Source organism: Globicephala melas, chromosome 14 (assembly GCF_963455315.2).
Source record: "Globicephala melas chromosome 14, mGloMel1.2, whole genome shotgun sequence".
NCBI lineage: Eukaryota > Metazoa > Chordata > Mammalia > Artiodactyla > Delphinidae > Globicephala > Globicephala melas.
The window spans coordinates 22,311,199-22,325,329 of NC_083327.1; the positions used below are offsets into that span (position 1 = coordinate 22,311,199).

General features: G+C 47.0%; 1 protein-coding gene across 26 annotated transcripts in view; it reads left to right on the forward strand.

The window, feature by feature from the left end:
* Positions 1-14,131, forward strand: part of ANKRD6 (ankyrin repeat domain 6) — a 260,264-nt gene that overhangs the window by 136,576 nt on the left and 109,557 nt on the right. For 25 of the 26 annotated variants that reach the window (XM_060283471.2, XM_060283470.2, XM_060283467.1 and 22 more), the window contains exon 3: positions 10,153-10,251. The exons of the other annotated variant lie outside the window; for it this stretch is intronic. In XM_060283471.2, the coding sequence (XP_060139454.1) occupies positions 10,153-10,251 (99 nt within the window). The remainder of the gene's footprint in view (positions 1-10,152; positions 10,252-14,131) is intronic. 26 annotated transcript variants of the gene reach the window in all.

A 14,131-nucleotide genomic window follows, 5' to 3' on the forward strand; every position in this document is an offset into this window, starting at 1 on the left:
GACTGAGGAGAGCAAGCCTCGAAACGTCGGGGATGGACCCTTAACACTGACTCAAGCACCTCAGGAGAGGCAGCCGTCGCCGCTGTTGGAACGGGAGTCCGGGGTCAGCCCTGAGTCTCTCGGCTGCTTGCTCGTGGCCTCTGGGGAAGTCTTGGGAGGGGTGCCTTGCTCTGCGGGGCCTCTTCTGTTGCCCTCTTGCTGTGTCTGCAGTGGTGTTCAGCGGGGGTGAAGGCAGGCCCTCTTTCCCCAGCTCCGGGCAGGCCTGCTGGGTGCGGTGGCCCAGAGGCCCAGTCCGTACCGGGGTGTTCACACAGCAAGTCAGCTGCATGTCCCATCCCTGGGTCTGTCTGTGCAGTGTATGCTCCGTTGCCTTAGCAGTCTGCGCTGAAAACGGAAGCCTCAAGCTGCACAGCTGACTTTTATAGCCCAGATTAATGTACTGGTAACACCCCCTAAGTACCTGTGTCTTTCCCGAACGAAACGCATTGGAGGATCACTGGTTTCCAGGCCAGTAATCGTCCTGTTGTAAAACTTCCACGAAGTGTCATCACCTAATCCACGCTCTAGGGTTGCTATAAAATAAGGAAGCTAGAGAGGAAAGAAGCTTTAGAAGCTGCTGAGTTGCCCACTTGGGCCTCTGCTCAGATGCCAGTGCAGATGGTCTGTTGGTGGATTCTCTATTAGTTTTCTTCTTTCTCTTTTCTTACTCTTAAGCTGTAATGACTTCGGTTTCAGAAAATAAATGAAGCCAGGAACTTGTTTGGAGACTGAAAATTCTTTCTCAGCAGGCCTGTTGGTTTGTTTCCAGTGAGAGCTGGCTGTTGCATGTTTAAGTTGTTATAAACCAAGGATATAAACCAAGATGGGTGAGTAGGTGGTGACTATGCCTGGTCTTCTTTCAGCCTGTGTTTCCATCAAATAGAGCAACGTGTAAAGAATTCTACACCATGAGCAAGTGAAAACGCAAGGCTGATTCTACATCAATCAGTGTAATCCCCATATCAATAGCTGTCTTAGTCTGTTTAGGCTGCTGTAACATAATACCACAGACTAGGTGGGTAAACAGCAAACATTTATTTCTCACAGTTCTAGAAGCTGGGAAGTCCAAGATAAAGGTGCTGGCAGATTTGGTTCCTGTCTGTGGGACAGGTTTCTGTGAGTGGCACTGATGGGGCAGGGCATAATTACAGGGCAGGCCCTTGTAATTTTCAGAGCTGCAGAAGGCCCTCTTAGGGCCCTCTTCCTGGCTTACAGACAGCCACATTATTGCTGTGGAATATTAGTCAGCCTTAAAAAGGAATAGAATTCTGATACATGCTGTGACATGGATGAACCTTGAAAACATTATGCTAAGTGAAATAAGAGAGGCACAAAAGGACAAATATTGTATGATTCCACTTGTATAAGGCACCTAGAACAGGCAAATTAATAGAGATGAAAAGTAGCGTGGGGGGAATGCCCTGGCAGTCCAGTGGTTAGGACTATGTGCTTTCACTGCCGAGGGCCCAGGTTTGATCCCTGGTCGGGGAACTAAGATCCCACATGCTATGTGGTGAGGCCAAAGTAATAAAAAAGAAAGAAAAGAAAAGTAGGATAGAAGTTAGCAGGGGCTGGGGGAGAGGGGAATTATTGTTTAATGGCTACAGAGTTTCTGTTTGGGATAATTAAAAGTTCTGGAATTGAATAATGGTGATGATTGCACAACATTGGAAATATACTTAATGCCACTGAATTATAAAGTAAAAAATGGTTAAAATGGTAAATTTTATGTTATGTATATTTAACCATAACAAAAAAAAATTTTTTAGTTCACCCAAGAAGCAGAAAACTTAAATAGTCTAATTACCATAGAAAAGATTAGAAATGTGATTAAAGATGCAACCTTTAAAAAAGCGCTAGAGCCAGATGGTTTCACAGCCCTGTTCTGTATTTTAACAAAAAAACAATTCCAATGTTGTTTAAACTATTGTAAAGCATAGAGCAAAATGGAAAGCTGGATTTGTGTTATGAAACCAGTGCAACCTTAATACCAAAACCAGGTAAATATAAATGAGAGTGAGAGAAATAATACAAGAACTATAGAGCAATCCCAATTATGAATTAGAAACAAAAATTCTTAATAACCTTACTTAATAAAATACAGCACATATCAGAATAGTACAATGTGACCAGGTAGAGTTTGATCCAGGAATGCAAGGATGGTTCCGTAATTTATTACACCAACAGATTAAAAGGGAAAAAACCCCACATGATTATATTAACAATTGCTGAAAAGGCAATGATTCCAATAAAAATCAGGAAATAAGAGAGGACAGCTCTTACCTCTCAACCATAGTTCATCAGGCATTGGACCACTGTGCTTTGCTCTGTCAATGTTTCAACGTATTGAAAATGTAGTCTAAGTAGCTACCTGTAAGGAGCATGGAGGCCATTAACTGATACCTTCTAACTTAGGAATAGATGTACTATAGGAACCAATGGGATTCTTTTTTTAAAAATTAATTAATTAATTTATTCAGCTGTGCCAGGTCTTAGTTGCGGCACGCGGGATCTGTTAGTTGTGGCACGCGAGATCTTTTAGTTGTGGCATGTGGGGTCTTTAGTTGTGGCATGTGGGATCTAGTTCCCTGACCAGGCACCAGACCAAGGCCCCCTGCATTGGGAGCACGGAGTCTTAGCCACTGGACCGCCAGGGAAGTCCCTAACCAATGGGATTCTTTACAGCCAATTAAGTTGCTTGAAATATTTTGGTCCTTCTGGTTGGTGGACCTTTCTAGAAGCAAGCCCGACCCTAACAGTTTCTGTATCACCTGAAAAGGAATTTTCTTATTAATGAAGCCATTATGTTTGAATAATTGATTCCTAACCATACACATTTAAAATCATCTCTCCCAATTATTTATGATTATTAGGCCCTCCCCAAAGTAAGACTTAGAGAAACATTATGAAGCTTTTTGGCACTGACCGTTTTAAAAGGAAGGACTGTTATTTTACAGGACAATCCCAGTAGCCCTGCCCGAGTATGATTGGACTGTTGACCCCCGCCAGCGCAGGAATTCTACATCTGCCCCCATTACATTTTGTCTTGTTAAAATTAGCCTGTCCTTCCAATCTGAGATTGTATTGGATCCTGATTTTTGTCATCCAGGGACTTTATTCCCTCGCTGTTTCTTGTCACCTACGGTCTGATTGAGATGTGATGTGTCACTCATTCAAGTAGGCAGGTAGACAAATCACATTTCCAAAAAGGAAAGAAAGTTCTGAAGTCTCTTTACACTATACATTTTTTTAAAATGTAAAGTTTTATTTTCTCACTTTCCTTTTATCCGTGGCACTTTTTCTTTGTCCATTTTCTCCCCTGAATATCTTGATAACTGTGTTTTCATTGAATCATAAGCCTGAGAAGGACTTTGAAGTTTGGGACCCAAATCGACACCATTCCAGGCAGTCGAAGCTCTGGGAATACTGTTTATGATCAGGGGACCCTGGGGACACCTAAGAAAGTTTGTGGGGAGCCCTGTAATACAATTTAAAACCGGAACAAGGGGCCAAGTGGCCAGGATTCCAGCTGTTATTTGTTCTGCCACAAATAAAACTTGAGCTCTTGAAAATCACTGACCCTCTGCTAGCCTTACTTATCCTCTCCAAATTAAATTCTCAGACCCTTTTCAATCCGAGTGTTATATTGTTTCTAAAATATGTGCCACTCCTACTTTACTGCTGTTACAGCTTTCTTGCTTCCTCTCTCTCTTTCCTATTTCCTTAATGCTGCAGGTAATACAGACTTTACTCGCCTCAAAAGACTGCATGATCCTGACCTATTGTATTTCTCATGATCTGAAGAAAGGAAGTGTTGTCATTTTGAAATTATTACATTAATTTAGGTTATACCTAAATTCTTCTTGTTGAACTGTTTCCCTTCATGTGGGTCACGTCTCTGCAACTGCCCTCCTTGTAACAACACCCAGTTAAGATGGCTCAATTGTTTTATTGCGTTGAGCTAAGGAGTCTCAATTCCTTTAGCCTCCTTTTGCCCCGTGTGTCTGTGTGAGCTTGAGCAAAAGCATATCATTTTGTTCCAGGAATGGCTAAGCACCCTTTCTTCTCACTTCTCAGGTCCACTCTGTTAGACCAGGCAGCTTCCTTGAGGAGTCAGGGCTCAGCACCCATGGGGCAGGTGTTCATGGGGCGAGTGTTGTCAGTGTGAAAGGCCTGCCCTTTAGTAAGGAGGATCTGAGATATCTAAGCAGGAGAAAGCAGCTGTGACCCAGCTTCCAGGTCCCGACTGGAGTAATGAGTGACCAGGGTCACAGGCCAGGACTCTCGGGTACCATGGAGTCTGTAGGAAGAGAGAGTCTTTCCAGGCTTGTTTCGGTGGCTTGTGGTTCTCAAATTACCCCTGGTTCGCCTCCCTGGGGCTCCGCCCCTCCCGAGGGAGGTGTCTCCAGTGTAAATACCTTGGTCCACCTGGAGTGTCTGGTGAGAGGGATTAAGTGCCACATCTGAACACAGGGAGGAACAAAACACCTCCACTTTCTTTCAAGGTGTATTTTAAGCTGGTTACCTTTGGCTGGTCTCCCTTGTTGGTGGGAGATCTTTATCTGAACAGGAATTCTTCTCTAGGAATATTCCCTGACCGAGCCCCACCCCCTCCAGCTGGGAGTTAGGTTCTTCCAAACGAGTAGCAGGGACTTTTCATTCTGAGCGCCCTTTATGATCACCTGAGAGTGTAATTTACGGGTCACCTGCTGGAACGGGAGTCACTCTTTTGTTACCATGCAGCAGTTCTGCTGGAAATCGGGACCCGCAGGGCTCAACATGCCAGAACAAAGCAGCACCCAGACCAGAGCCCAGAGCTGTTGACAGTGAGGCCACTTTTTTGTAGTTGTTGCCTGGCTACGTCTCAAGGCCCTTTGCCATTCAGTTCCCTGGAAGTGAGTGTGCTCCAAGCCTCTGCCCCTCCCTGGTTGGATCAGGGAAACGTGCTCTCTGCAGGGTCCTGCACCCTCTCTCCCCTCGCTGTTCTCAGAAGGCCCATCCTGACCCCAGGGCAGGTTGGAGGGACCAGCACATTTAAAGCATGCAACGAGGGGTTCATAACCTCCGGCTGCACGTTAGAATCACCTGGAACTTAAAAAACACCCACTCCAAGACCCCACCCTAGGCTGATGGAATCTGGGGTTGAAAGTTGAGATCTTAAAAATATTTTCAGGTGACTCTAATGTGGAACGGCATCGAAAACCGGTGCTTTATGTTAGTGGCTCTCAAAATGTGGTTCTATACTAGCAGCATCTGCTTCTCCTGGGAACTTGTTAGAAATGCAAATTCTCAGCCTCCACCCCAGACCTACAAAATCAGAAACCCTGGAAGGGGGCCCAGATAGCTGTCTTTAACAAGCCTCTGCTGCCCAATAAAGTTTGAGGACCACTATTAATGCACAAGCAAGCTAGTTTCATGTGACCTGTGAATGTAACTGCAAAAGCACCAATAGAAAAGATGCAGTGGAAGAGATGGGGTAAAGACGATAATCCTTGTATGGGGTGGTGGACTCACAGATGATTTGCTTTCATTTTCCGAATTTTTAGTAGTGTCATTGTATCGTTTATATACTCTCTTACGATACAGAAAGTTCTGGGTTGAGGAGATGCAGTCTTTTAGTGTGTTGTACTGACAGCTGGGGACGAAAGCGTCATGAGGAATGTACCGAGAGGAATGACTCCTGCTGGAACGGTCCCCCCTGGGCAGGTTTTACCTGAGGGCCTGTGGCTGCTCTGGGGAGGATTATTCCGGCCCCTCCTCAGCCCAGGTCACTCATTGGAATCACCTGGGGAGGATGTATAACCCCTGCTGCCTGCGCCCCACAGAGCACTGAGTCAGCAACTCTGGAGGAAGGCCTCAGGCATCAGCACGGGAGGACAGACACACAGACCAACCTCCCCAGGCGATTCAGATGTACAGTGAGAATGGACAGCCTCTCTCCTCATCTGGAGATTCTGAGGAAATGAGGTAATTTGCAAGCACCCTCAGGGGCGATCAGCTGGGAGCCCAGGGAGCGTCCTGAGAGTGGAGCCCTCTGCCAGGGGAGTGTCTCCTCCCACAGGAAGCAGCTAGCAGGGAGTGTGGTGGGCCAGAGCATGCGGGCTGGGGTCAGCTGGCTTAGGGGTGAATCCAGACTCGAGTTACCTGCTGCGTGACATTGAACAAGTGACTGTCTCTCTAGGCTGCAGTTTTCTCATCTGTAAAATGGGCTTAATAATGCTGCCTACCTCCTAGGGTCGTTGGGAAGATTGAATGAGCTAATACATGTAAAACTCTTAAGATGTGCCTACCATGCCGTAAGCGTCCCATAAATGTTAGCTGCTGCTGGCCCTTGCTCTCATCCTTGTTGCTATTGGTCTTGCTGGGCTCACCAGGGCCTGGGTTGAGTTGGGTTAAACTGGTCTTTGAATTAGGCAGGGCCTAGGACAAACCAGTGCTTCAGAAACTTCTTCCTCTTATCATTCATGGTCCACAGTCTTTTCTCCTGTTCCCATGTCTTCCACTGGCCATTCCTAGGGGCGTGGAGGTTGAGACCGGTTGTACCCTTAAGTTCAGGTCATTCAAAGACCCCTCTAAGGATCAGTTTTTATTTTCCCCCTCACACTTAGGGTGGTTTCAGCCTTCTGCGTTTGTCAGGCATGACCTTGGGGTATCCCTGTGTGCTGGGTGGGAGCAGCTACTCCCCTGAATGGCTCTACTTTTGTTGCTTTTCACTACAGAATGTTCTGGAAAACCAACCACATTTCTGGGTGGGTGGTGTGTGTGTGTGTGGGGGGGGTTGTGTTAGGAGAGCCCAGGGAACAGGAGTGGACAGCTTCAGGGTCAATGGGAAACCAGTTACTACCGCCTTTGCTACTCGCTATAGTTTTACCAGATGCCAGAAAAGGAGCCAGACATGCAAGGGGGACACTGACCCTCCTCAGAGGAGTCCCTGTGTCACTGTTGCAGCTGCTCAGATGCTCGTGAAGCCCCCAGGATGCCTACACCTCCTCTGAGGGGTTGAGACGTCCCCGAACCTGGAGGCTGCAGCCCTCCGGGCCCGCCTTGTCTCTGGTCAAGTGTGGAACTGTGGAATTTGCTCCAGTGACCCTGGGAGGCCCGGCCTGCCCTGTGGTTGAGGAGCGCCGGGATTGGTTTGAGGTGTAGTCCCGCACTCGGGGAGATCACGGCCTAGTGGGAAGGGCCCTCAGAACAGGACTGGTGGTTCCCTGAGGGGAGCCGAAGTGCTGTGGGTGTGGAGAAGGCAGCCGTGAACATTTCTTCTCGCAGAACTGGAGAAGGGTTTTCTCAGTAAAGAAGCCCCTTCCAGAGAGACGTGGAGACGTGGGACCTTGTATTTCAAAACCCTCCGGCAAGGGCCCACCTGGCTATCCAGGTGACCCAAGGTCCAAGTCTTCTCCCAGGTCTGTGCCCTCGAAAACATCTCACTTGTCTCCGAGGCAACGGTGCAGGGGTGTCAGGGAGGAGAGGCAGCGGTTGGGGTGTCTTCAGGGGCGAGGCTGGGGACAGTTGGAGGGAAGGAAACCCGTGATGGATGGTGGGCGTTCCCTCACTTATCCTGTTTGAAGCCTGCGGGGTGAGTAGTGGAGACCGTTCCTGTTTCACAGATGAGGAAAGGGGCTTAGGAGAGTGTCCTGCACAAAATCTCACAGGTGTTACTAGTCAGAGCCGGGATTTGAACGAGGCTTGTCGGGCTCCAGTGCCTCTGGCCTCTCTTTTCTCCACAGAGGGGACTCTGCTGACCTTGGAGGGGGAAGCTGCCTCCAGTCCAGGGCCGCCTCGTTAGTAATCTGTAGTTTCTGAAGTGCCCTCCAGACGTGGCCTGGTTGGAACCACATCGGTGTTTCTTCTGATTCTTTGGTGTTCACTTGGGCATACCCTTTCGCCTCCTTGGGCCTCAGCTTCCACACTGTAATATCTGGTTGCTGACAGGGATGTTCCTTGGGGCTCCCCTGACCTGTGGCACCAGCTACTCCTCGGCCTGTGGCCTCCTTCCCAGCCTCTCTCGGGGCAGCTTCTGCCCGCATGGTCTGCACTTTCCAGATGCTCAGAAGCTCTTGTGTCCCGCCATCCTGTCAGCCCTCCTCACAGCACACACGTCTTTCTCCTCACAAATGCAGTGGGCTTCCCCTTGTTTCAGGATGCTCTAGAAGCCTTGTGAAGGTCACTGATCCGATGACCTGGACGAGGACGCAGGACAGGTGGAGCCCGGGGCCAGGCCCAGCGAGGGGGGAACCAGGCTCTCTGGCTCCATCTCATCAGCTGTGGACATTTCGTCGGAGGAGTCAAAGTTAAGCGGCCCACGCTGAGCACAGTTGCCAGCCAAGGCAGGTCACGCTTTCATCTCATCTCAGACGTTGCCTTTTTATGAAGGCTTTTTATAGCCCACTTTCTTAGGACAAACTTTTTTCTTTTTTTTTTTTTTTTTTTTTTTGTGGTACGCGGGCCTCTCACTGTTGTGGCCTCTCCCGTTGCGGAGCACAGGCTCCGGACGCACAGGCTCAGCGGCCATGGCTCGCGGGCCCAGCCGCTCCGCGGCACGTGGGATCTTCCCAGACCGGGGCACGAACCCGTGTCCCCTGCATCAGCAGACGGACTCTCAACCACTGCGCCACCAGGGAAGCCCCAAACTTTTTTCTTAATTAAGAATTCTAATTTTAAAGTGAGCTCTGACCTCTTTCTTTCCAGAATCATTCTGATGCTTTGATTGCATTTCGCGGGTTGAAGTTAAGATCCTTTATTGTCTGCCATTTTGTTTTCCTGCAAGGCTAGTTACCCACGGCAAACTGGCACTTGATCGAGATCATAAATGGGTTTATCCTGCTAGAATATCAGTAAAGGCCTTTGGGAAGTTTTACCAAGATGCGAGAGAGGACTCAGGCCGTGTGAGACCCTCATTCCCCTGGGAGTGTTTCAGCACAGGTGGGGCCGTGCATGGTTAAATGCTGTTTGGAGCTGGGGTGGGAACGTTTCTTCACCGTGAACTTGAGGGAGAAAGCAAAGGCAACATAATGGCTCCTTCAAGAGTTGGAGAATTAGGCGTTTGGCAAGGTCAGTTCTCTAGATGGAAACTGATTTACACTGAAGAGGATTATTCTGAGTGCGACCCTCAGTGTCACAGCTCAGGAGCCCGCTTGCAGGGAACGGTCATCTCTGACTCACCAGCAGGGCTGAGAAGCCCGCTCAGGTGCACAGGAGACGTGCACTCACGTGTGTTCTGCCAGCCACTGGGAACAACCTGGAACCCATCAGTGGGAGAATGAGTGAATGATGTGACAATATTTTTAAAAAACTCAAAAATATAATGTTGGACCCCCCCCAAATTGCCAAATGACATTGTACAGTTTAATACCATTTATGTAAGGTTTGAAGACAAGCAAAACGATGTTCATCTATTATGCGTGGCTACAAACGTGTAGTAAAGTGTAATAAAAGGGACAGGAATGACGGATCCCAAATTGAGCGGTTACCTCGGGGTTGAGGGGAAATGAGATCTGGGAGGGGTTCACGAGGAATGGCTACAGTTTCTCTAATTTTTTCTTAAAGTGATTGGTGGCTGTGTACATTTTAAAATGTTCATATTTTTTGAATGGCTGAAATACTTTGTAATTTAAAAATTTGTTTCTAAAGAGGGGAGAATGTGTTCTAACGGTTTGTCCATCAGTTTCAGTTTTGAGGAATTACTAACTAGACTTCTCTGGGGCTGATTAGCTTGACTCTTTGCTGCTCTCCCATCTCTTACCCCATCAGATTCACTGTGGCCACTTCACCATCCCTGACTATCAAACCAGTGGGGAAATAAGAGAAAACTTGAAAGCCCTCACTTTCCTACTTGCTGGTTGGATGAGCGGGGAGTGGAAATTATGCACTAAGGAAAGTCTCCACATTTTGAGCATATTTTGTTCCTTGATCACAGTGCCAATAGCCAAGGTTAACCAAGACAAACTTGAATTCTGGATGAATCCATAAGAATCTCCTGCCAAACTGAACGGGGGGGGGGGTGTGGGGGTGGCAGGGAGCGCTACTGTGCAAACCTTGCTCTAGGCTCCCCGCCCCCAGGGGAAGAGCGCGTGACGTCTTGTTCTGAAATCAGTGTTTGCTCTGCATTGACAGCATGGCCGGACCCCCTTGCATCTTGCTGCCAATAAGGGCCATCTTTCTGTGGTCCAGATCTTGCTGAAGGCTGGCTGCGACCTCGATGTCCAGGACGATGTGAGTAGAAGCCATCATTCTATCAGGGCGTGGTTGTCAAGGGGGCTTGTCTGCCTCAGATCCCACAACATGTAACTAGCTATGAGGGGAGGGAGGGGGCGGTAGGAGATGCTCTCCAGCACTTTGTAGCTTCATCTTGGTGGGAAGAACTTCCTCTTGAAGGTCTGCTGTGGGCCCCGTTCTCAGTAGCAAGGTCGAGTTTGGGAGTGTGAGCTGGTCTTTCCATCATGGTTCCTATCTAGTGGTAGTATTTCCTGTCTAGTATTATTCAAGTGCAGAGCCTCAAAGGGCATCTTGTCTGTGTCCTGTCTCAGTATGAAGGAGCACACCACACACACACACACACACACACACACACACACACACACGAGTATAGGCAAGGCTTGCTGGAAATGTGTCATTGACCAAACTTATAACTGGAGAAAAGGTGAAGCTTAAAAACGTAATTTTTTAATTTTCTCGCCTTGATTTCTCTTATTCTGTATACGTTCAGTTAAAAAGGACCTATTTAAAGAAACAACAGCACACTGATCTCATGGAATCTGAGAAAAAGGAGGCCTCCAGAAAGAGTTCACTCTGGTGCTCTGCCATGATTGAAACTCAGTCTCTGAGTTTCTTTAGTCAAATTATCTAGAAAGAGATTCCAGTGGCTCTTTTGGAGTCAAGAATCCATTCCTGAGTAACTCAGCAGTGGCTGGCATGGGGTCACCGAGTGCATAGGGTGGCCCTGTTGGGTCTTTGAAGAGGGTGAACTCTCTAAGAAGGGGATGTAGAAAAGATTATGTAAATTGCCGTCCAGTGAGCTATTAGGAAAATATCCTAATGATAATCTGATTGGAAGCTATTTTCAGAAACTCTCAATTCTGTTTCTAACTCTAATTTGTATAGTAGGACTCAAAGGAGAAAGAACTTTTGTGAGGAACACAGAATCTTGGAGAGTTAGTATTTATAAACCCCTTCCAGATTCACCTGTGATCTCTGTGGTTACAGAACGTTATCAGATTTCAGACACTCAGGTGGGCTAGGGTGTGGGTTACCATAGCGCTTCGAGGTTTCCTTGAGTCTCTGTGTAATGTCCTAAAACTTGGCAAACACACCAGTTGAGAAGGACAGCATTCACAAAGAAATAACCAAGTATGTCATATACACGGGCATAAGGCTGTCAGTGTCATTCATAAATTTCTGGTTATATCTGGAACCTATTGAGTCATCAAGGATATTATTTTCAAAAGATGCTGATCTAGCTTTAAGCTGTTGATTTCTACCCTGGGTCACAACACTTTGTTCTTTCCTTGCACTGTAGCCATCATAACATACCTGATTATATCTTATCCTTACATGACAGGAGCAAAAATACAGGGAGAGAGAAGAGATTCTGACCACAGGAAACGCAGGGCATTCAGTGCTTGGTGCAAATATGTCAGGCTGCATCTGGTTTTCTCTGTATAATTGAAGCCCTTGCTTGCCACGGTGGCAAGGCTGCAGTACCAGGCATGCTAACCCATCCTGACCCAACACTCCTGTCTCAGGTCCTGAGCTGCGAGTATCACTGTGTTCTCCTGAAGCAAAAGCCATGCTGACTTTCTAGAACTACTGCTGTTTATATCAGGCAAGATAGGAAGTAAAAACTCAGGAGCCAAGGCAGCCAAAGGGGGACATGGCCGCAGAAGGAAAGCCAGCTCTACTTTCAGAGAGGAACTCTTTCACTTACTGAAATCTTTTTTTTTTTTTGTTTTTGCATCTTTCCCTTGGTCTAGACGATGCATACATTGCTTCTCCCAGGTAGCTTAAAACAAAACGAACAACAAAACAGTGTAGAAACAGCTGGGAATGGAGAACGTAGAATTGATCTTTACTAGTTCTGAAGTAATGCATTTGCCAGAATATGGTTCATGTGTGTCTTCTATACGTTTACTGTGCTTGTTGATCAGCCTTGAAACTCATGTAGGAAGTCAAGGAAGAAAACTCTTTATGAGTGCTCTTTAAAGAAGCTGGTGGGAGATTAAGTATTGGAAAAAAATCATTTCAGAAGTTACCTATCTTGGGTGATGGGTAGCGATAGAGAAGGTTAATGTTATGAAGAATTTACTCCTAACTTCATGTTCTACAGATACTGTGCTTTATGTCATGGTAAAGACTGAGAATTAGTTGAAGAATGACCTCCAGTGCCCTGGAGTGGGATTATTATGAATTTGAACCTGTGGAAACCAGTTCTTTAGAATATGCAACTCCAGGGGCAAGTTCCCTCTTGCCTCCTGCCAACCCTGTCAACTCTCATTGGAGCTCTAAGGCCATCTCTGATTGGTCAATGAGCAGTCACACGGCCCCCACCTCAGAAATAGTCCAGGACCCTGTGGCCACAGTAAAAGGCATGAAGGAAGAGAAAAATAAGAAAAACCAGAGAAGCAAGGCTAGGAAGAACCCTGGAAGATCAGAGAGAGAAAAAGAGGTCAGCAATTATTTTGTGCACCTACCTTGTCTTGAGCTTCCTTGCAACATGTCTGCCTGTGGCACCTGGGAGGGATTCCTCCTGAAGAGGGGCATGGTCCACCCTTGCATGACTGGGGTTTCTCCCATGAGCTTGGCTTTGGAATCTGCCCACACTTGTGCTCACTCTTTTTCACCATGTAGGAGAGAACACTTAAAAGTGTTTAAGAACAAAGTTCTAGACCTCAGTGGTTGCAAATCGTTTGAAATCCCAAAGTAAGGAACACTGACGTCTTAGAAAAATGGAGAGCTGGCGGTTCATGCACTTTGCAGACAGGTGCAGTCCCTTTGGAACATGATTTGCCTGTTCCAAACCGAAGTGCCAAACTGCAAGATTGCTGGGTCTTCAAGTTTCCAGCTTCAGCGCTTTCCTTCTGCTTCTTTCTTTGTAGTCAGTCATTCAACAAATACTTCTCAGGTGCCTATACTTGCCAAGGCACTGGGCTCAGTCACTTAGCTTGATGATGCCATAAACACTTAGCTTGATGATGCCATAAAGAGGCAGCCCATCCCACAGAAGCACCTGATCCTTTTTAAGGCCTGTCTTAAGGTCAATTGACTTCACAGGTTGTGAACAGCTCAGGGTGAGCGCAAAAAGCCTTACCAATTTGAGTTCTGCCCCAACCATGCTACCCCAGATTAGCTGGTTATCCCCTGAACTGCACTGGGCCTTAGTTTTTTTTAATTAATAAAATGAGAGAATTAGGTGCCACGGTGCTTGGGGCATAGTAGAGGATTAATAAATATTTGCTGAAAAAATAATGAGTAAACTTTGTTGAGAGTGCCACACTTTTCCTAGCTTTTTCTTTTTTTTCCTCCAAAGTTTCAGAATTTCATGGTTGATATTTAGATCATATAGAAATAAAGATTATGTCAAAGTTGCTGCTTGGGTCTGTTATAAGTACGTAGTGAGGATACATCTTGTTCTTTTCTGTGTCATATTTCAAAGACGAAATATTTCAAAGGTAAGTTTTAGTTTTATAGGAGGAAGAGTTGATTCACAGGTAATTGACCCTGTTTCAATCAAGAGTCTCAGGTGTTTGCTTATGTTGTGTTCTGGGGGGGGGAATAGCTCTGAGACAGCCCGAGGTGGTCCTTGGCTTATGTATTTCGTGTCTCTCAGCCTGTGATGCTCACCTTGGCAACTTCAGGGTGGCTGGTTTTCATGTACTAGAGAAAGTGTCTCACCCAGTCCTCCAAACCCACCCCACCTGGTGTGAGCAAAGCTAACGGTCCTGCTCAAGGACCACTCAGGGTGGGGAAAGGCTGGCTTTGGCCTTCACAGCCGTGTATATCCGACACCTGAGGCAAGGACCCTGGCTTTGAGCGGGTCTGTGACTGAGGGGTGTGAAGATGGAGGGGAGGCTGTGGCCTGGAGACAGGCAGGGCCAGG